Here is a 23,932-nt window from a genome sequence, read left to right as displayed (position 1 = left end):
TTGAACCACAGAGTATATTCTGCTAATAGTTGTCTATTACATTCTAGAACCACAGACTGTATTCTGATTATAGTTATCTATTACATTCTTGAACCAGTGTGCATTCTAATAATAGTTGTCTATTACATTCTAGAACCACAGTGTGTATTCTAATACTAATTATCTATTACATTCAAGAACCACAGTGTGCATTCTAATAATAGTTGTCTATTACATTCTAGAACCAGAGTGCATTCTGATAATAGTTGTCTCTTCCATTCAAGAACCAAGAAGTGCATACTGATAATAGTTGTCTATTACGTTCTAGAACCACAGAGTGTATTCTGAAGATAGTTATTTATTACATTCAAGAACCACAGCGTGCATTCTGATAATAGTTGTCTATTACATTCTAGAACCAGAGTGCATTCTGATAATAGTTGACTCTTCCATTAAAGAACCAAGGAGTGCATACTGATAATAGTTGTCTATTACATTCTAGAACCCCAGAGTGCATTCTGATAATAGTTGTGTATTACATTTGAGAACCACAGAGTGCATTCTGATAATAGTTGTCTCTTCCATTCTAGAACCACATTGTGCATTCTAATAAGTTGTCTATTGCATTCTAGAACCACAGTGTGTATTCTAATAATAGTCTGTTCCATTCTAAAACCACAGAGTATATTCTGCTAATAGTTGTCTATTACATTCTAGAACCACAGACTGTATTCTGATTATAGTTATCGATTACATTCCAGAACCACAGTGTGCATTCTAATAATAGTTGTCTATTACATTCTAGAACCACAGAATGCATTCTGATAATAGTTATGTATTACATTTGAGAACCACAGAGTGCAATCTGATAATAGTTGTCTCTTCCATTCTAGAACCACATTATGCATTCTAATAAGTTGTCTATTGCATTCTAGAACCACAGCATGCATTCTGATAATAGTTGTCTCTTCCATTCAAGAACTAAGGAGTGCATTCTGATAATAGTTGTCTATTACATTCTAGAACAACAGAGTGTATTCTGATGATAGTTATCTATTACATTCAAGAACCACAGTGTGCATTCTGATAATAGTTGTCTATTACATTCTAGAACCACTGAGTGCATTCTGATAATAGTTGTCTCTTCCATTCTATAACCACAGTGTGTATTCTAATAATAGTTGTCTATTACATTCTAGAACCACAGAGTATATTCTGCTAATAGTTGTCTATTACATTCTAGAAACGCAGAGTGTATTCTAGTAATAGTTGTCTCTTCCATTCTAGAACCACAGTTTGCATTCTGATGATAGTTATCTATTACATTCTAGAACCACAGCATGCATTCTGATAATAGTTGTCTCTTCCATTCAAGAACCACAGCGTGCATTCTGATAATAGTTGTCTATTACATTCTATAACCCCAGAGTGCATTCTGATAATAGTTGTGTATTACATTTCAGAACCACAGAGTGCATTCTGATAATAGTTGTCTCTTCCATTCTTGAACCACATTGTGTATTCTAATAATAGTTGTCTGTTACATTATTGAACCACAGAGTATATTCTGCTAATAGTTGTCTATTACATTCTAGAACCACAGACTGTATTCTGATTATAGTTATCTATTACATTCTTGAACCAGTGTGCATTCTAATAATAGTTGTCTATTACATTCTAGAACCACAGTGTGTATTCTAATACTAATTATCTATTACATTCAAGAACCACAGTGTGCATTCTAATAATAGTTGTCTATTACATTCTAGAACCAGAGTGCATTCTGATAATAGTTGTCTCTTCCATTCAAGAACCAAGAAGTGCATACTGATAATAGTTGTCTATTACGTTCTAGAACCACAGAGTGTATTCTGAAGATAGTTATTTATTACATTCAAGAACCACAGCGTGCATTCTGATAATAGTTGTCTATTACATTCTAGAACCAGAGTGCATTCTGATAATAGTTGACTCTTCCATTAAAGAACCAAGGAGTGCATACTGATAATAGTTGTCTGTTACATTCTAGAACCCCAGAGTGCATTCTGATAATAGTTGTGTATTACATTTGAGAACCACAGAGTGCATTCTGATAATAGTTGTCTCTTCCATTCTAGAACCACATTGTGCATTCTAATAAGTTGTCTATTGCATTCTAGAACCACAGTGTGTATTCTAATAATAGTCTGTTCCATTCTAAAACCACAGAGTATATTCTGCTAATAGTTGTCTATTACATTCTAGAACCACAGACTGTATTCTGATTATAGTTATCGATTACATTCAAGAACCACAGTGTGCATTCTAATAATAGTTGTCTATTACATTCTAGAACCACAGAATGCATTCTGATAATAGTTATGTATTACATTTGAGAACCACAGAGTGCAATCTGATAATAGTTGTCTCTTCCATTCTAGAACCACATTATGCATTCTAATAAGTTGTCTATTGCATTCTAGAACCACAGCATGCATTCTGATAATAGTTGTCTCTTCCATTCAAGAACTAAGGAGTGCATTCTGATAATAGTTGTCTATTACATTCTAGAACAACAGAGTGTATTCTGATGATAGTTATCTATTACATTCAAGAACCACAGTGTGCATTCTGATAATAGTTGTCTATTACATTCTAGAACCCCAGAGTGCATTCTGATAATAGTTGTCTTTTCCATTCTAGAACCACATTGTGCATTCTACTAATAGTTGTCTATTACATTCTAGAACCACAGAGTGCATTCTGATAATAGTTGTCTATTCTGTTGTAGAACCACAGCATGCATTCTGATAATAGTTCTCTTCCATTCTAGAACCACAGTGGCCATTCTAATAATAGTTGTCTGTTACATTCTAGAACCACAGTGTGCATTCTGATAATAGTTATCTATTACATTCTAGAACCGCAGAGTGTATTCTAATAATAGTTGTCTATTACATTTTAGAACCACAGTGTGTATTCTAATAATAGTTGTCTCTTCCATTCCAGAACCACAGTGGGCATTCTAATAATAGTTGTCTCTTCCACTCCAGAACCACAGAGTGTATTCTGATAATAGTTGTCTATTACATTCTAGAAGCGCAGTGTGTATTCTAATAATAGTTGTCTATTACATTTGAGAACCACAGAGTGCATTCTGCTAATAGTTGTCTATTACATTCTAGAAACGCAGAGTGTATTCTAGTAATAGTTGTCTCTTCCATTCTAGAACCACAGTTTGCATTCTGATGATAGTTATCTATTACATTCTAGAACCACAGCATGCATTCTGATAATAGTTGTCTCTTCCATTCAAGAACCACAGCGTGCATTCTGATAATAGTTGTCTATTACATTCTAGAACCCCAGAGTGCATTCTGATAATAGTTGTGTATTACATTTCAGAACCACAGAGTGCATTCTGATAATAGTTGTCTATTACATTCTAGAACAACAGAGTGTATTCTGATGATAGTTATCTATTACATTCAAGAACCACAGTGTGCATTCTGATAATAGTTGTCTATTACATTCTAGAACCCCAGAGTGCATTCTGATAATAGTTGTCTTTTCCATTCTAGAACCACATTGTGCATTCTACTAATAGTTGTCTATTACATTCTAGAACCACAGAGTGCATTCTGATAATAGTTGTCTATTCTGTTGTAGAACCACAGCATGCATTCTGATAATAGTTCTCTTCCATTCTAGAACCACAGTGGCCATTCTAATAATAGTTGTCTGTTACATTCTAGAACCACAGTGTGCATTCTGATAATAGTTATCTATTACATTCTAGAACCGCAGAGTGTATTCTAATAATAGTTGTCTATTACATTCTAGAACCACAGTGTGTATTCTAATAATAGTTGTCTCTTCCATTCCAGAACCACAGTGGGCATTCTAATAATAGTTGTCTCTTCCATTCCAGAACCACAGAGTGTATTCTGATAATAGTTGTCTATTACATTCTAGAACCACAGAGTGCATTCTAATAATATTTATCTATTATGTTCTAGAACCACAGAGTGCATTGTAATAATATTTATCTATTATGTTCTAGAACCACAATGTGCATTCTGACAATAGTTGTCTATTACATTTGAGAACCACAGAATGCATTCTGATAATAGTTGTCTCTTACATTCTAGAACAACAGTGTGCATTCTGATAATAGTTATCTATTACGTTCTAGAACCACAGAGTGAATTCTAATAATAGTTGTCTCTTCCATTCTAGAACCACAGAGTATATTCTGGTAATAGTTGTCTATTATGTTCTAGCATCACAGTCAGCATTGTAACAGTGGTTGTTGATTCATTCTAGAGCCACACTGCGTATTGTAACAATAGTTTTTTTATTACAATCGAGAACCACAGTGAGCATTTTAACAGTCACAGTCTATTATAGAACTACAGTGGAATTCGATTCTTAGTTTCCTAATAGTAGTTGTCTGTTACATTCCAGAACCAAAGTGTGCATTCTAACAGTAGTCGTGTATGACATTCTAGAACCACAGTGAGTGTTTTATTCCTAACATGTACTGTTTTGTTCCGCTCAGTTGTTTTGTGTTATGTTCTGGGTTGAGAACTCTGTCTCACACATTGTAATCAGCTGATTTAAGATGGCAGATACTTCAGGCTGACTGTAATCATTCTCTAGTTCTCTCTCTCTCTCTCTCTCTCTCTCTCACACACACACACACACACACACACACACTTGGAGAGAGAAAGGTGGGTTAATGAGGCTGTTACCTGAGAAACAGCAGAAGTGATGATTTGGCATCCTGCTGCCATTGGAGAACTCTGTGTCCTTTTGGAAACATTCCCGCCCCTTCCCCCCTACAGGAGCTGTTCTCAGCACCGCCTCCTCAGTAACGGAAAAGCCAGTGGACCAATCACAGGTGGCGGTGTGGCTGTCCTCACACCTGACCTTGCCTCATGGGTTCAGCAGCATGCTCAAAAACCAGGGGACGCAAAATTAGACTGATGATGTGTGAACACACACACACACACACACACACACGCAAATCATGAGCATCACTTCATGCACATGATCACATGACTGGAGTGAAACATGGAATCGAGTTCATGTGTCGTGTGTGTGTTAATGACGTAATGCTTTTGATTAATGTTCTCTACCAATGTTCTGTGTGTGTGTGTGTGTGTGTGGTGTGTGTGTGTGTGTGTGTGTGTGTGGCCTTGCAGCTCCTGGCCATATTATTTTTTTCCCATTCTGTCTCATTTCAATCCTCCATCTTTTCTCCCATCCATCAGTCTTCTCTCCTCTCTTTTTGCCTCTATTCTGTTTCTCTTCCAACCCTCCCCCCCTCTCTCTCACACACACTCTGTGTGTGTGTGTGTGTGTGTGCGTGTGTGTGTTTGCAGTCTCTGCAGTATGTGGGGGAGCAGGCAGCAGTTAGAAGGCAGAAAGCTCGTGCCAAAGGGAGAAATGCAGCACTGCGTTATGAAAAACACACACGCAGACACACATGTACACACACACACACACACACCTTTTATATATCATTCCCTTCATTCATATACGTACACACATTTTCTCACATCTCTCTTTGTATGAGTTGTTCCTCTGTCTTACGTACATTTGGCCGAGATGCTCATTCAATGGGGTGTATGATAAATGAGAGAGAGAGAGAGCACGAGAGAGAGAAAGAGAGAGAGAGAGAGAGAGAGAGCGTCTTTATTGACTTTATTTATGATAGTCAATGTTTCATTATGTTTGGGGGCTCAATGAGAAGAATTCTGTTTTATCCAGCTAAGTGTGTGTGTGTGTGTCCTATTTTAGGTATCTGGAAATGAGCCATGGCTCTATAGAGACGGACACTCTGCTTTGATCTTGTTCCATTTTGATCATTTTTACACACACACACACACACACACACACACACACACACACACACACACACACACACACACACTAGTGCAGTCGGATGGTGATTGACAAATATTATCTTAATAACTATAAAATATACCCAATATACTGTTTATATTATAGATTGTTGCCTGTCAGTTGCGCTGCAGAAAGTTCTGGCGCTCTCTTTGTCTTGTCTCTCAATGGAAAGGAAGCAACACTGACCACAAATTATTTTGGGTGGTGGTTCACTCTCTGTACAACACTGACTGTGTGTGTGTGTGTGTGTGTGTGTGTGTGTGTGTGTGTGTGTGTGTGTGTGTGTAGGAGGGTAAGGAGTTGATCGAGGAGCAGCCAGAGCTTAGGCCTGTAGTACACCAGAAGCTGAAGGAGATGAGGGAATGCTGGACACATCTGGAGAGCACCACTAAGGCCAAAGCTCGCCAGCTGTTCGAGACACAGAACCACAGAACCACAGATGTTCCATCGCACAGCCTCTCCGATCTGGACCAGCACCTCAGCTTGCTCCAGGACGAGCCACCACAATCCTCGCACTCGACACACACCAGCCCCTCGGCCAGCGCCGCCATCCTGAACCCTCGAACCACATTTAGCCAGCAGCTGCAAAGGATACAGGTGTGAAGTACATGAGCACACACTCATTCACACACACATGCATGCAAGTACACGCAGGTGTGTTTCTTCTCTCTGGCTGCTGCCATTTCCTTGTTCACAAGGGAAACTTGAAAGTTTGTGAACCCTTTAATATGTTCTATATTTCTGCATAAATGTCACCGAAAACATCATCAGATTTTCTCACAAGTCCTAAAAGTAGATAAAGAACCCAATTCAACAAACCAGACAAAAAAATTCTACCTGGTCATTTATTTATTGAGGGAAATGATCCGATATTACATTACAGGTGTTAACAGACGCTCTTATCCAGAGCGACATACAACAGGACCTTGACACACCCACAGCAGTGGGCAGCAGGGGAGCAACTGGGGGTTCGGTGCCTTGCTCAAGGGCACTTCAGCCATTCCTGCTGGTCCAGGGACCTTTCTTTTTACGCTGGAGCTACAGTGAATGGAGGCTTATGGGATTAAAAATCACAAACGTCTGGTCACTTCCAAGACTAAATTCTCTCTCTCTCTCTCTCTCTCTCTCTCTCTCTCTCTCTCTCTCTCTCTCTCAGTCAATGGAGGCTCAGATGCATCTCTATCCTGGTTTGGTGCAGCTGAAGTCTGATATTAGTGGACAGAGTGATGTCGATGGAGCTGACATGTTGCACCGCGGACCAATGGGTATGGAGGTCCAGGGCTCAGGGGGTGTGGCTGAGACGCGGATTGTGCGCCTGATTGAGCCACTGAAAGAAAGGAGGCGGATCCTTCTGGCCTCCAAAGAAATGCACCAAGTCACGCAGGACCTGGAAGATGAGATCGTAAGCCTTTCTGTTCTTCCAGACCTTGTTCAAAGCCACAACCTTGCTTCTTGATTGCTCTTACTACCCATCCTTGAGTGAATACCTGCCGTCTGATTGGCTGGCTCGATCAGCTTGTAGTTGATTGATGATTTAAAGTGATCGCTCCAGTGTAGCCTGGTATTTCCATTCTGTAACAAACTTGATATCAGACAGAAACCTTGGTGTGAAAGTTGTTTGAAGTTCCAGATTTCTTTCTGATGAAACCGATGTTGGTCTTTTGGGCAAAACTATGCGGTCAGTTTGCAAGCTTTCATTTTCCATGAAAAGTGGATGGACTGTTTTGGGGTTTTTTTTAAATAGTGACCTAGCAAATGAGAGCTAACTTGGCACCAACTTCATAATTGGGTAGTTGATACATGGAGAATATATTTCAATTCTCACTGCTTGTTCCAGTGCAGTTCAAACATCATTTCATCTTGTTTCTTTCTGATATTTCTCTCTGTTTCTCATTACAGGTGTGGATTCAGGAGAGATTACCGTTGGCCTCCTCGACGGAATATGGCACCAACATGCAGAGCGTTCAGCAGCTTGTTCAAAACCACGAGGTGAGATTCGGAGAAATCAATTCAGGACAAAGAAAGTATGTTTTGATTTTTGGGGTTTTTTTTTCTTTAAAGACCAATTATTCACGTGATTTCTGTTGCCGCTCTCTACTGTGGAACATTTGTTACGTTCTCCGGTCATACTATTAACTATATGTAGAAGAACATGAGTTTAGATATTGTATGTGTTTCAGAACCACTTTAACTGTGTTTGCTCATTCAGGCTTTGCAGATGGAGATGCAGGCCAGAAAGGGGCGTGTCGAGGAGGTGCTGGAGAGGGCCGACGCAGTCGCCGCCCTTCGCACTCCCGAGGTGGAGATCATCAGAGAGGGAGCGATGCACGTCAGGCAGCTGTGGGAGGTGCTCCAGGTGGAGGCAGAGCGTCGTACGGTGATGCTGGATGCAGTAAGCCATGCCCAGCAATACTACACGGAGGCAGCGAAGGCGGAGTCGTGGCTCAGTGGGCAAAAGCTTCATGTTCTCAATGAAGAGAATGGCAACGTAAGAACAGCGTCTGCCAGGATGCAGGATACGTGATATGATACGTACCACAATTTTGTACATTTGCTAATACGTTTTGAAAACCTTTTGAATCATTTCCTTGTGGTGTGCTGTCCATCTCTTTGTGTGCGTCTCTGCAGGATGAAGCGAGCACGCTAAGGCTGCTGAAAGAGCAGTTGGCTTTAGAGCAGAAGGTGGAGAATTACGCCGACACCGTGGGCTTCCTGTCTCAGCAGTGCCGCCGTATGTTGGAGCTGGGACACCCTGACAGGTAAACACCTGAAAAGATCAATGCCTCATTAAACACTGTGACCCCTTTAGACACGTAAACAGGTAAACAGTCCACCAAACACCTGGACAGGTAAACAGCCCTTTTAAGACATTTGAAAATATTACATCAATAAACACCCCTTTCAAAGCCCCAAGCAGATAAACATTCCCTTGAACACTTGAACAAATAATTGGTCCTTGACACACCGGAGCAGTTAAACACAAACCCTTGATTCCTGTCTTCAGTGAACAGATCACTAAGCAGCAGGCGCACATCGACCGGCTCTACGTCTCCCTGAAGGACCTGGTGGAGCAGAAGAAGACCAAGCTGGAGCAGCAGTACTGGCTCTACCAGCTGAAGAAGGAGGTGGAGGCTCTGGAGAAGTGGATCTCTGAGAGAGAGGCTGTAGCCAGCTCCACTGAGCTCGGCCAGGATCTGGAGCACGTCACGGTCAGCACAACACACACACACACACACACACACACACACACACACACACACACACGCATACAGTATGTCTTTATGGAGTTTATTGCTCCATGATCTGCAGAGTGGTTGTGTTACGACCTGGTTGTGTGCAGGTGCTGCAGGAGAGGTTCACCAAGTTTCGCGCTGAAACAAACACCGCAGGTCAGAGGCAGATGGACTCAGTGAACAAGATGGTGAACGAGATGATCGACTGTGGCCACGCAGATGCTGCCACCATCGCTGAGTGGAAGGACGGCCTGAACGAGTCGTGGGCTGACCTGCAGGAGCTGATGGAGACCAGAGCACAGATGCTCGCTGCCTCACACCAGCTCCACAAGTTCTTCACAGACTGCCAGGAGGTTAAAACATCGTCCACTAATGCTCAAACCCAACACACACACACACTTATTGCAGAATTTATGTATGAAAGAACAATCAAATAATATGCACAGATATACATACACTCTATCACACACACAGAGAAAATCCCTTTTTTAAAATTAGTGCAATATTACTGTCTTACGTGTGTGTGTGTGTGTGTGTGTGTGTGTGCTTGTTTAGGTACTGGTGCAGATTGAGGGGAAGATGAGGCAGTTACCAGAGGTGCGTTCGTGTCAGGTGAGCACTGCCAACCCCGGCACACTACAGAGACTACTGCACTCCTTTGAACACTCTCTGCAGCTGCTTGTCTCACAGGTGAGAAACACACACACACACACACACACACACACACACACACACACACACACACACACACACACACACACACGCACACACACACACAGAGTCAACACCTGCTGGCAGTTACTGAAATCCAAATTTGACCAGTGGGAATTTCCCATTCACACCCTGCTACACCCTGCTACACCATGCTACACTCTGTTAAACCCTGCTACACCCTGCTACACTCTGCTACACCCTGCTACACTCTGCTACACCATGCTAAACTCTATTAAACCCTGCTACACTCTGCTACACGCTACGACACTCTAATACACTCTGCGACACTCTATTACACTCTGCTACACTCTAATACATCCTGCTACACTCTTATACACTCTGCTATACTCTAGTACACTCTATTACACTATCCTATACTTTATTACACTCTGCTACACTCTAATACACCCTGCTACACTCTAGTACACTCCGATACACTCTAATATACTCTAATACACCCTGCTACACTCCGGTACACTCTAATATACTCTGTTACACCCTGCTACACTCCAGTACACTCTAATATACTCTAATACACCCTGCTACACTCCGGTACACTCTAATATACTCTAATACACCCTGCTACACTCTTGTACACTCTGCTACACTCTAATACATCCTGCTACACTCTTATACACTCTGCTATACTCTAGTACACTCTAATACACCCTGCTACACTCTAGTACACTCCGATACACTCTAATATACTCTAATACACCTTGCTACACTCTAGTATACTCCAGTACACTCTAATACACCCTGCTACACTCTAGTACACTCCGATACACTCTAATATACTCTAATACATCCTGCTACACTCCGGTACACTCTAATATACTCTAATACACCCTGCTACACTCTTGTACACTCTGCTACACTCTAATACATCCTGCTACACTCTTATACACTCTGCTATACTCTAGTACACCCTATTACACTATCCTATACTTTATTACACTCTGCTACACTCTGCTACACCCTGCTACACCCTGCTACACTCTGCTATACTCTAGTACACTCTATTACACTATCCTATACTTTATTACACTCTAATATACTCTAATACACCTTGCTACACTCTAGTATACTCCGGTACACTCTAATACACCCTGCTACACTCTAGTACACTCCGATACACTCTAATATACTCTAATACACCCTGCTACACTCCGGTACACTCTAATATACTCTAATACACCCTGCTACACTCTTGTACACTCTGCTACACTCTAATACATCCTGCTACACTCTTATACACTCTGCTATACTCTAGTACACTCTATTACACTATCCTATAGTTTATTACACTCTGCTACACTCTAATACACCCTGCTACACTCTAGTACACTCCGATACACTCTAATATACTCTAATACACTCTGCTACACTCTGCTACACCCTGCTACACCCTGCTACACTCTGCTACACCATGCTAAACTCTATTAAACCCTGCTACACTCTGCTACACGCTACGACACCCTAATACACTCTGCGACACTCTATTACACTCTGCTACACTCTAATACATCCTGCTACACTCTTATACACTCTGCTATACTCTAGTACACTCGATTACACTATCCTATACTTTATTACACTCTGCTACACTCTAATGCATCCTGCTATACTCTTATACACTCTGCTATACTCTAGTACACTCTATTACACTATCCTATACTTTATTACACTCTGCTACACTCTAATACACCCTGCTACACTCTAGTACACGCCGATACACTCTAATATACTCTAATACACCCTGCTACACTCCGGTACATTCTAATATACTCTATTACACCCTGCTACACTCCAGTACACTCTAATATACTCTAATACACCCTGCTACACTCCGGTACACTCTAATATACTCTAATACACCCTGCTACACTCTTGTACACTCTGCTACACTCTAATACACCCTGCTACACTCCGGTACACTCTAATATACTCTAATACATCCTGCTACACTCTTATACACTCTGCTATACTCTAGTACACTCTAATACACCCTGCTACACTCTAGTACACTCCGATACACTCTAATATACTCCAATACACCTTGCTACACTCTAGTATACTCCAGTACACTCTAATACACCCTGCTACACTCTAGTACACTCTGCTACACTCTAATACATCCTGCTACACTCTTATACACTCTGCTATAGTCTAGTACACTCTATTACACTATCCTATAGTTTATTACACTCTGCTACACTCTAATACACCCTGCTACACTCTAGTACACTCCAATACACTCTAATACACTCTAATACACCCTTCTACAGTCCGGTACACTCTAATATACTCTAATACACCCTGCTACACTCCAGTACACTCTAATATACTCTAATACACCCTGCTACACTCTTGTACACTCTGCTACACTCTAATACATCCTGCTACACTCTTATACACTCTGCTATACTCTAGTACACTCTATTACACTATCCTATAGTTTATTACACTCTGCTACACTCTAATACACCCTGCTACACTCTAGTACACTCCAATACACTCTAATACACTCTAATACACCCTTCTACACTCCGGTACACTCTAATATACTCTAATACACCCTGCTACACTCCAGTACACTCTAATATACTCTAATACACCCTGCTACACTCCGGTACACTCTAATATACTCTAATACACCCTGCTACACTCCAGTACACTCTAATATACTCTAATACACCCTGCTACACTCTAGTACACTCCGATACACTCTAATATACTCTAATACACCCTGCTACACTCCGGTACACTCTAATATATAGATTTAGGCACTGCCTAAAAGCGGAGCTCCCATCTGTTTCTGGGTTGTAGAATTTTCTTATATCCTAGCCAGTCTCTTTTGTTTTATTTCTTTACTGGCTAGCGGTGTGTATGACTGGTAATTACTAACACTGGCCACTAGGCAATGTGTTTGAGTGGTGGTACACGTACATGGACAAACCACAAAAAATCGACTCGATGGGTTTACCATTTTTTCTTAGGTATGGTGCTCCACTTGGGAGCTCCGCTAATATTCTCTAATACACCCTGCTACACTCTGGTACACTAGAGTGTAGCAGGGTGTATTAGAGTGTAGGAGGGTGTATTAGAGTATAGCAGAATGTATTATAGTGTACCAATGCACTCTAATACACTCTGCTACACTCTAGTACACTCTCCTATAAGAGCCATTCCACCGAATCGGTGCCATTTCCGTCCCTAGAAAATTATATGTATAAATGCACATAAAAATGTACTCATCTCATCTCATTATCTCTAGCCGCTTTATCCTGTTCTACAGGGTCACAGGCAAGCTGGATCCTATCCCAGCTGACTATGGGCGAAAGGCGGGATATACCCTGGACAAGTCACCAGGTCATCGCAGGGCTGACACATAGACACAGACAACCATTCACACTCACATTCACACCTACGGTCAATTTAGAGTCACCAGTTAACCTAACCTGCATGTCTTTGGACTGTGGGGGAAACCGGAGCACCCAGAGGAAACCCACGCGGACACGGGGAGAACATGCAAACTCTGCACAGAAAGGCCCTCGCCGGCCACGGGGCTCGAACCCGGACCTTCTTGCTGTGAGGCGACAGCGCTAACCACTACACCACCGTGCCGCCCTAAAAATGTACTTTAAAATGTGCAGAATGTCCTGCACATTGATCTGATTTCAAATTTAAGATATATAATTGTAAGGATTCATAAAAACTCCCTAAAACACTGAAAAATAGCATGTGTTACCTGTCCCTGCACTCTAACTTTATACTTAACTATGAAATATTATGATTAAAATCCTTCAGAAACAGTATTTCTTTTGCACTGTTGTGTGACTCCATATCCTATCCATGGTTTAAATATATTTTTTTCATAAGAAATCCACAAGATCTTAGTTAAAATACACATTTTAGTCGTGTCCCTGGGTTTTCACTCAGTCCTGTTACCCAAACATATTACCCCATCTGACAAATTTGGAACATTCCATAAATCGCATGATCAACAGGAAGTTACATCAGTTGTGTCTTCTGAAGGCCATGGGAAGACCAAAAGTTAGTTCTCTCATTTACTTCTCTGTATATTTGATGATTTTTTAACTTTGACTGATAAGGTCAATGTCAACATACTGTCCTGTTACTTAAATTATTTCTTAGATGATATTCGTTTATTTTAAAAATACAGATTTTTGGTAAATCACTAGAATGTGCTAAGTGTGGTCATGCTATTAGCAATGACACCATGTGGCTTAATTCCATGTATTAGCTAATCCTAGGCTAAAAACTCAGTCCTGTTACTTTCAGTCCTGTTACTCATGTAAAGAGTATGCAGCCATCTTTGACTTCCAAACCTTGTAAAAAAATAAATAACGTAGCCTGAGGTTGACCAATACACATTTTGAAAAGTTAAATATGTGTGTTATTATAATCAGTGTTAAAAAGATATAACAAATTAAGTTTAATTTGGGAGTGGTACAACAAGCAAATGGCACCCATTTGGTGGAATGTCCCATAATTTATTACACCCTGCTACACTCTGATACACCCTGCTACATTCTAGTACACTGTGGTACACTGTGGTACACTCTAATACACTCTGCTACACTCTGTTACACTCTAGTACACTCTATTACACTCTCCTATACTTTATGACACTCTGATACACCCTGTGACATTCTAATACACTCTGCTACACCCTGCGACACTCTAATGCACCCTGTGATACCCTCCTACACCCTGATACACCCTGCGACACTCTAATGCACCCTGCGATACCCTCCTACACCCTGATACACCCTGCGACACTCTAATGCACCCTGCGATACCCTCCTACACCCTGATGCACCCTGCGACACTCTTATGCACCCTGCGATACCCTCCTACACCCTGATACACCCTGCTACACTCTAATGCACCCTGCGACACCCTCCTACACCCTGATACACCCTGCGACACTCTAATGCACCCCGCGATACCCTCCTACACCCTGATACATCCTGCGACACTTTAATGCACCCTGCGATACCCTCCTACACCCTGATACACCCTGCGACACTCTAATGCACCCTGCGATACCCTCCTACACCCTGATGCACCCTGCGACATTCTTATGCACCCTGCGATACCCTCCTACACCCTGATACACCCTGATACACTCTAATGCACCCTGCGACACCCTCCTACACCCTGATACACCCTGCGACACTCTAATGCACCCCGCGATACCCTCCTACACCCTGATACATCCTGCGACACTTTAATGCACCCTGCGATACCCTCCTACATCCTGATACACCCTGCGACACTCTAATGCACCCTGCGACACCCTCCTACACCCTGATACACCCTGCAACACTCTAATGCACCCTGCGACACCCTCCTACACCCTGCGACACTCTAATGCACCCTGCGATACCCTCCTACACCCTGATACATCCTCTGTGCTAGTCTAATACATTTGATTACACCCTAATACACTGTAATGCACAATGATACACTCTGGTACACTCTTTTTAATGTCTCATTATTTTATTTATTCTTATCATGTCCCAGTAACTTATTATATTTTATAATTAATGTACAATTAACATACTTTATACCACAGCGTTGATAAATTCTCATTTCTGATTCGTCAGAAGGTTTTGAATAATTTTAAGTAACAGCAGCTCTAACAGTAGTGCAGCTGCAAATCACAATGCACTCATTTCACTAAGTGATCGAAGTGATCGTTTCCATAGTAACAGCTCATTCACAGGGACTTGTCTGGCAGATGCTATGTTTTATTCCTTATCAATCTGATAATTAATATCTGATTAACATTCTGTTGTTGTAGTCGCACAAGAAAATTAAGATGAGCAAAAGTTAGACTCAAGCTCAATTCTGTAACTTTATTATATTTTCCTCTCTATTATAGTTTTTGAGCAAAAATATATTTATCATGGCGATTTTGTATCTTTGACCTGATCAGGTGCGTCAGCTGCAAGAGAATGCGTCTCAGCTTCGTGCAATCTACGCTGGTGAGAAATCCGACGCTATCTTGGTCCGTGAGCAAGAAGTGATGCGTGCGTGGAAGGAGCTCCTTGTGGCGTGCGAGGGCAGCCGCGTGCAGGTTACCACGGTGACGGACAAAATCCAGTTCTTTGCCATCGTCCGTGAGCTCAGCATGTGGACAGACGGGATCATGGGACAAATCGGTCCGTTTGAGGATGCACGGTATGAGCTGTTACAATCACACGTTTTTATCATCTCGGAGATTTTATTCACTTTCTACATGACAAATAGGTATGAAGCCTTGACCTCCATCGTTCTTTCAAGTTCTTGATTAAATGCTTGTATATGTAGAGAGATGAACAAACTCGCTGAATTTGTCTTCTTGTTTCATTATGGGCTGTGTGTGCATATGTGTGTTCATGTGTGTGTGTTTTAGGGACATGTCCACTCTGGAGTGTATGATCTCCCAGCACCAAAACCTGAAGAGTAAAATGGAGAGCAAAAGCAAGAGTTTTATGCACTGTGTGGAGATGGGAAAGATGCTGCTTGCAGCACACAATCCTGCAGCTGAGGAGGTACACAATACACACACACACAATATTCCCTACTGCACTATGTGCAGTGTGTCCGGCTTCTCCCTCATGTTGTCTCGGGGAGATCTCTCTTGCCACCGCTGCCTCTGGCTTTCTCATTAGGGACAAATTTATAAACTCACATATGTCAAATTTTTATATCGGGAATTTATATAGTTCTGTGAATCTGCTTTGTGACAATGTCCATTGTTAAAAGAGCTCTACAAATAAAACTGAATTGGATTGAAATACAGGAACTTCACTTCTCTCCAGTTCTTCATTCCTGTGTGGTTCTCTCTCTGTCTTTCTCTGATGCTTGCAGGTAAAGGAGAAGTTGGACTATGTGATGGCAAAGCAGAAAGATCTGAATGATAAGTGGGAGCAGCACTGGGAGAAACTCCAGCGCAGTAAGCAAATCCTCATGCTGATAATTTCATTGCTGCTGCCTGGCGCGGCAAATGCAGCACGAAGCCCCGAACAGCTCGCTTTTCACAGCCATCAATCCAGTTTATATTTTACACTCCAATCAAAATAAAGCTTTCAAAAAGAGCTTACTGAAATCAAACAAATCAATGATCCGACTTTAAGATGTGAAAAATAAGTACATCAGCATGAAAAGGCATTATTCTGACATTATTGAACGTTGTTTGTATCTACAGTGCAGCAGCGGATACAGTCTGCACAAACGAGCAAGGCCGAAGGGACGTGGCACACGATGAAGGAGTCGCTGAGCAGCAGTGGTGAGGCAGAGGGCGGGGCTGATGAGGTGCAGCAGCTGATTCGCCGACATGAAGCGTTTCGTAAGGCGGCGTCTACGTGGAAGGAGCATTTCAGCTCCTTACGACAGGTTGGCATGGCAACAACCAATAAAACACTGTTTACCTACTAATACTGTATCAGTCTGTGTATCAGTGATCATGCGTGCGTCCATCCATCCTTCTGTGTACAAGCCCATGCAACTCTCATTTGTCATCCATCCATCCATCCATCCATCCATCCATCCATCCATCCATCCATCAGTTCATTAAACCATCCACCTGCTCATCTATCCATTAATTTGTTCCTCATACACTCATCCATCCATCTACTTCTTCATCTGTCCATGAATCCATTCATCCATGCACCTAATGATCCACCATCCGTTGCATGACTCATCGTTTACCTGTTCATATATCCATCCATCTGTCCATCCGTCTATCTATCTGTGTATCTATATATCTTTCTACCTTCAATGCACTGACTCATCTATCCCTCCATTTCATCACTTCATCACTTTCAACAATCTACCCATCAATCCATTCATCCATGTGCTATACTATCCACTATCCATCCTGTCACTCGCCATATACCTGTTCATATATCCATCAAACCATCAGCTCATTAACCATCCAGCTGCTCATCTGTCCATCCATTTGTTCCTCATACACTCATCCATCCATCCATGAATCCATTCATCCATGTACATAACTATCCACCATACATTGCATGACTCATCGTTTACCTATTCATATATCTGTCCGTCCATCTGTCCGTCCGTCTGTCTGTCTATCTCTGTATCTATATATCTTTCTACCTTCAATCCACTGACTCGTCTATCCCTCCATTTCATCACTTCATTACTTTCAATGATCTATCCACTTGTTCATCTACCCATCAATCCATTCATCCATGTACATTACGATCCACTATCCATCCTATGACTCACCATTTACCTGTTCATACTATATCCATCCATCCAACCATCCATCCTTCAATCCACTCATAATAATAAAAAAGTTACATTTACTGTATATCGTGCTTCCATCCATCCATTTATCTATATATCTTTCTACCATCCATCCACTGACCTATCCATCCATCCATCCATCCATGCATACATACATGTTTCTTGGTATTCATGCTTCTTTGGTAGGCTCATCCGTGGAGAAAAAAAAGAAAAAAAACCTGGAAGCATTTTCTTTAAAACTGTCGTGATGACAATGTACCATGTACAAAGAACTAACATGGTCAAGATCAGGTGCTGAACCTTCTTACTGATGAGAGAAGTGTTCATCTTCTACTGGAGATGTAACACTGCATCTGATATAACAGTTACTGATATTAAAGTACTGAATGCTGAACTGTTGAAGATAAGCAGACTGAGAGGAGAATTTTCCAGAAGTCACTGAGCATTTTTATGGCTTTAGGGGTTTTGATCTGAAGGTTACAATAACCACATCAGTTGGTTTACTTCCTGGTGGTGTGACTCATTGCCAGTCGAAGTAACGTCATCAATGAACTTGATCAGCTTGACAGATGAGTCATTTGAGACACAGCGATTGGTCTAGAGTGGATGTAGAGGGCAGCGAATGAAAGATTGGGTCACCAATGATTATCTATAATGATGTATCTGTTAATACTATCAAATTAATATGCATTATATTATTTATGTCTGTCTATCCATTCTTTCAATCATTTATCTTTCTTTTAATGTATACTGTGTAATAACACCTCCTCTTCCAGGCAGAGAAATTGAAAGAAGAGCAAAGCAAGCAGTCCACCACCTCATCTCTCCTCAACAGACAGATGTTTCCTCTGTCCTGCCTTGTACCCAGCTCTTCCTCGTCCTCCTCTTCATCATCTCTTTTCCGGAGCCCTCTGCAGGACATGCTCCTTGAGGCCAAATCCGGTCCAGACCTTACACATACCCCACACGCTTTTGCCCAGAAGCTCGGATCTGCCCTAAATCCTTATGCTCCTGTCATGAATGGCTCTCTCTACCACAGGCTCAATCAACAAACTGGGACGTTGGGCACAAACAGCTCCAGTCAAACCAGGTTAAACCAACAGGGTGTTTTGGGGGTGGACAGCTCGAGTTATAGTGGCCTGAACCAAGTAGGCATGTTAGGTTCAGACAGCTCCAGCTACACCGGATTAAACCAACAAGGTGTCACAGGAGCCAATGGCCTGAACCCCCTTAGTGCTATGGGTGTGACTGAACCCAAAACCGCGTTTCCCTGGCAGCAGCTCAAAGCTGACTTAGAGCCCACGATCAACCACATGCACAAGGCTGGAGGTCCTCTGCTGGAGGCCCACACTGGGCATCTGGTCCCAGTGGGTGTGCCAGTGGGTACCGAGGCATCCTTAGAGCTGCTCCATGGACGGTTGCAGAGGGACCCTCGCGGCAGCCGCTCAGACCCCCAGATGGACCATCTGCGCAGGGAGAGGGAGTACCGGCTTGGACGCCACACCTCCAGTGAGCAGGAGATCCAGGCGCGGCTCAACGAGCTGCCCATGATTGTGCGCCAGGAGAGGCACCAGCGGCGCAGACTAGAGCGCCAGTCTTCCAGCGAGCATGAGGGCGGCAGCAGCAGGCACAGACTTCAGAGACAGGATTCCAGTGACCAGGAGTCAGGGAAAGAAGGGTCAGACAAGAAGCAGTCAGGGTAAGGCGAGAATGTGTGTGCTTGCGCATATCTTTTATTGCATTGCTGTTCATTATGAAGGGTGTGTATGCAAATGCATGACTGTGACTGTGAATTATGGGTGTGTATGCAATTGTGATACTGTGAGTTGGCCTAGTGGTTAGCGTGTCCGCCTCTCGATTGGGAGATCGCGAGTTCTACTTGCGTTTGGGTCTTACCAAAGACTATCATAAAAATGGTACCTACTACCATCTGGCAAGGCACGCCGCAATACAGATGCGAGTGGAAAAGTCAAACTCTCATGGTTACCAGAAGACCCGCCCTCCACTGTAACCCTAGCTGTATAGGTGAGAGGCCGAGGGCTATCGAAACGGAGATTGGTGCCGCACCCATACGCCTCAAAGAGCTGGTTAGTACTGGGACATGAGACTGCCTGGGAGGACCAGATCCTGGTGTGAGAGGGACTTTGATGCAATTGTGATAAAAATGGGCAAATGACTAATCTTAGGAAATTTGCTTGACACATCATGAAATAAATCGGTATATACAGCACTTGTATTTAAAAAGTGAATCCACAGAGTGACACTGTCACCCGTCAACCTCACAGCGTGAAGTGTTGAGTGAGGTTTTTTTTTTTTTAACCTGCATGCAGAGTAATCCAACCAGTGCTGGGGGGGGGCCAATACTTTTTCCTTTTAGCAAAATTAGAATGTTTATTGCTAACTTTTTTTTCATAAAAAAAGAAGAAAAACACAGAAAATGTAGAGTACACTGTGTAGGATCTCCATCACCACGATGTCAGACCCTATGCAGTGAACAGAAAGCAAGTTGGAATTCAGGTTAATTGTGTTTTTTGCAAACTAAAGACCAGATAAAGATTTTTACATGGATTTTGATTTGCTTGGGAGGGTAATTAAAAAACGTGCAATGCCTGATCTGTCATGTAAAACGTGTCCCCGTGTATTTGTGTCTGTCTCTTGCTGTTGTAGGGACAAACGCTCCGCAATGGCTGAGATTGTTGAACAGGTGCAGGAGAGAGAAGCATGCAATGTGAGTGCTGATGTTTCATTCATGGTAACACAAGCAAAACCCAATACACACTGTTTTCCTTCCTCGAACACACCTCATTCCGTCATTGTTCAGTGGGAAAACACTCACTGATCCTGCATGTCAGTCTGTAGAAAAGGAACAACCACTGTTCTCACAACGGACCTGCAAACTTGTTGACTAATCAGCAGATTTGCATAATTTGGGATGTTAACCAGTTCACTCCTAGCAGTTGTTTGAAAAATATTTTTGGTGTGTTACTGAAACTTTTTGAGTGTGTGAGACAGGCTTGTAGTACTCGAGTCCAGGACTCGGACTTGAGTCCGACTTGTGCCCTAATTTTAAGGACTCGTGACTTGACTTGGACTTGAGCACCGATGACTTGGACTCGGGCTCGTACATTAACTGCATTCGGACTCGTAAATTGGAGATGAGGACTCAGATTTTTTTCTTTATTTTTTGTAACATACCATAATAATTTGCCATAAGATCTTTATATCTGCATTAATTTTTGTATAAATTTCATGCAAGAGTATCACACCTGCGCACCTTGGCTCGTGCATTAGATAGACTCTTGGGTGCACTCCGGACAGCGCACGTGTGCTAAGTGGACTCTCGCTCGTACATCGTAAACAGTTTGACATAAAGGCAGCAACAGGCACCTTCAAATGGTGTGATTGGAGTCTGCTACACTCTAGTACACTCTCCTATAAGAGCCATTCCACCGAATCGGTGCCATTTCCGTCCCTAGGATTGACTCAGACTTGACTCGGATCAATAGTGGACTGGACTCGGACTTGATTCGAAATTTTCTTTAATGACTTGGACTTGACTCAGACTCGAGGTTTAATGACTCGACTCCAACACTGGTGTGAGACATTTATTAAGTCTCTGTGTTTGTTAGGCGAGGGGAGAGTTGTATCGTCCTCCCAGCAGTCTCTCCGCCCCTGTCTCACGTCTCGACCGGCCTCGAGCTCGTGATCGACCAAAACCACGCCGACGGCCACGTCCCAAAGAACCCGAGGAGACGCGGCGGTCACGGTCAGCACCAGCTCAGAGTGCGCCAAGCACGCCGCAGCCACCCACACATACCGTTCATGAGGAGGGCTTCCTGTACCGTAAACATGAAGAGGAGGGCAAAGACAAGAGTCCCAAAAGGTACTGATAACACTTAGCCCACTCTTTGTTTGAGTGGTAAAATGGAATGAAATCTTCATTGATTTGGACGCATGCTGTATCTCATGACGTGCGTTCCTCTCCATTTGCATCAGGTCGTGGGTGAACCTGTACTGCGTACTCAACAAGGGCGAGATCACCTTCTACAAGGACCCCAGGAACATGACGACCACATACAACGACGAGCCGCTCCTCAACCTCGCCATCTGTACCTTCGACACCACCAACGGCTACAAGAAGAAGAAGAATGTCTTCATCCTGAGGTAAGACTTGCACAACATCTCTTGGTGAGTTTATGTATGAGTAACACGACATAAAAGAAAAATTTTGCATCTGCCTGGAGCTCGTTCCTATACATAAAAAAAATCACGATTCAGTTTCATGTGGTACGTTGTTTATTAATGTTAGACATCCGAAAAACAAAATAATCAACAGCCCTATTGTATATTGAGCTCATGAATACCTCATGACCAAATTGATGAGTTAAATGAGGTGCTGTGGTGCTTTGTAGAGCAGGATAACGGAGCTGTACAGTGCGAAGGGTTATCCAATCAGATTTGGGGGTCATAAAAACATTGAACATTACAGCAAGAAATGCTGAATTTAACTGGTGATGGAGTTGCTGACATGAATTGTGTGTTCTTTTGACTCACTGCAGGAGTGAAACCGACGGGAATTATATCTTCTTGGCCAAAGACGAGGTGAGATTAATGATGCTCCATCACGGGTACAGCAAAAAAAGCTGAGATGTAGGACAAAAAAATGTTTCCAGAAAACAAAAGTCCTTCATTTTAACCACCTTGGAAACTCTGTGTACTATTGACAGCTTAATGTTTTCTACATCTGCCTTTATTACTGATAATGTGTGTGTGCATGCAGGAAGACCTGAAGCGTTGGGTGAACAGCATAAACACCAGCCTGAGTGAGATTGAGGAGATCGCCAAGTGGGAGAAGCCCACCACCTCCTCCACCGACCCCGACAAATCAGAACGCAAAGAGCGCTCCGAGGGGGCGGAGCCGTCGGAGAAGTCGGAGAAGTCGGAGCGCTCAGATCAATCGGACAAGCGAGAGGGGGAGAAAAGCTCCGAAAGCTCAGAAAAGAGGGACACGTTGGAGAAGGAGAGGATGGAGCGACGAGGGAGGGAGAGAGGAGAGAAGGAGAGGGGAGAAAAAAGAGAGAGAGGAGAAAGAGGAGACCAAGAGAGGGAGAAGGAGAAGGAGAGGGGAGATCGGAGTTCCAGAGGTTCGAGCACCTCGGGGAAAAGTAAATGATCCACTCAGCCCATCCATCCATCCATCCATCCATCCGTCTGTCCATCCATCCCTCCATCCATTCATCTTTCCAAGAAGAACGAGCTCTTTTAGTTCTCCGTCATCCCGATGACACGCTGGTGAGGTTTTCCTGTGAACGTAGCATCCAAAGAGAGCGTCTGCAAAAGCGTAGGAATGAGTCTTGTCCTAAAATTAGTAAACAAAGACAAAAACGTCCCCATGATATCTGAAAAGCCTTTTTAACGAAAGCAATATGATGTATGCAGTAGGTGATTTTAATATCTGATTCATATTCACCCCCTGTGTGTGTGTGTGTGTGTGTGTGTGTGTGTGTGTGTGTGTGTGTGTGTGTGTGTAAAAGCAGGAGATAGTGAGGAAAAACAGAAAAGTGTGGGTCATGTGTATGCCTCTGGGAAACGTGAAGACACTCAGGACTAGAAACGAAGGGAGCGACATGCAGACACACTCATACGTGGAACCACACACACCATCTAGGCTGACATCGTAACTCTGCTTCAGTAGCAAATCATATTCAAGAAACATTCATTCATCTTCACTAAGAGCTTCTAGAGCTAATCCCTGGACTATAGACACATTCCTGTACACAGTTACTCCAAAAAAAGTCGTCAGCTCTTTCAGGATATGTTCAGTGTCT

General features: G+C 42.6%; 1 protein-coding gene across 1 annotated transcript in view; it reads left to right on the top strand.

Moving 5' to 3' along the window:
• sptbn4a (spectrin, beta, non-erythrocytic 4a) overlaps positions 1 to 23,515 on the top strand; it is a 40,211-nt gene extending 16,696 nt beyond the window's left edge. Inside the window, exons 2-19 of the mRNA XM_060912634.1 lie at positions 6,157 to 6,465; positions 7,025 to 7,270; positions 7,768 to 7,857; positions 8,078 to 8,356; positions 8,497 to 8,627; positions 8,873 to 9,077; positions 9,209 to 9,454; positions 9,657 to 9,791; positions 15,784 to 16,028; positions 16,243 to 16,381; positions 16,701 to 16,785; positions 17,038 to 17,225; positions 18,881 to 19,803; positions 20,772 to 20,832; positions 21,734 to 21,987; positions 22,101 to 22,268; positions 22,664 to 22,706; positions 22,885 to 23,515. Coding sequence (XP_060768617.1) covers positions 6,157 to 6,465; positions 7,025 to 7,270; positions 7,768 to 7,857; positions 8,078 to 8,356; positions 8,497 to 8,627; positions 8,873 to 9,077; positions 9,209 to 9,454; positions 9,657 to 9,791; positions 15,784 to 16,028; positions 16,243 to 16,381; positions 16,701 to 16,785; positions 17,038 to 17,225; positions 18,881 to 19,803; positions 20,772 to 20,832; positions 21,734 to 21,987; positions 22,101 to 22,268; positions 22,664 to 22,706; positions 22,885 to 23,277 — 4,140 coding nt within the window. The 3' untranslated portion in view covers positions 23,278 to 23,515. The remainder of the gene's footprint in view (positions 1 to 6,156; positions 6,466 to 7,024; positions 7,271 to 7,767; positions 7,858 to 8,077; positions 8,357 to 8,496; positions 8,628 to 8,872; positions 9,078 to 9,208; positions 9,455 to 9,656; positions 9,792 to 15,783; positions 16,029 to 16,242; positions 16,382 to 16,700; positions 16,786 to 17,037; positions 17,226 to 18,880; positions 19,804 to 20,771; positions 20,833 to 21,733; positions 21,988 to 22,100; positions 22,269 to 22,663; positions 22,707 to 22,884) is intronic.
• The last annotated feature ends 417 nt before the right edge of the window (positions 23,516 to 23,932 follow it).

Source organism: Neoarius graeffei, chromosome 28 (assembly GCF_027579695.1).
Source record: "Neoarius graeffei isolate fNeoGra1 chromosome 28, fNeoGra1.pri, whole genome shotgun sequence".
Classification (NCBI taxonomy): domain Eukaryota; kingdom Metazoa; phylum Chordata; class Actinopteri; order Siluriformes; family Ariidae; genus Neoarius; species Neoarius graeffei.
This window is presented reverse-complemented; position numbering and strand designations above follow the sequence as displayed.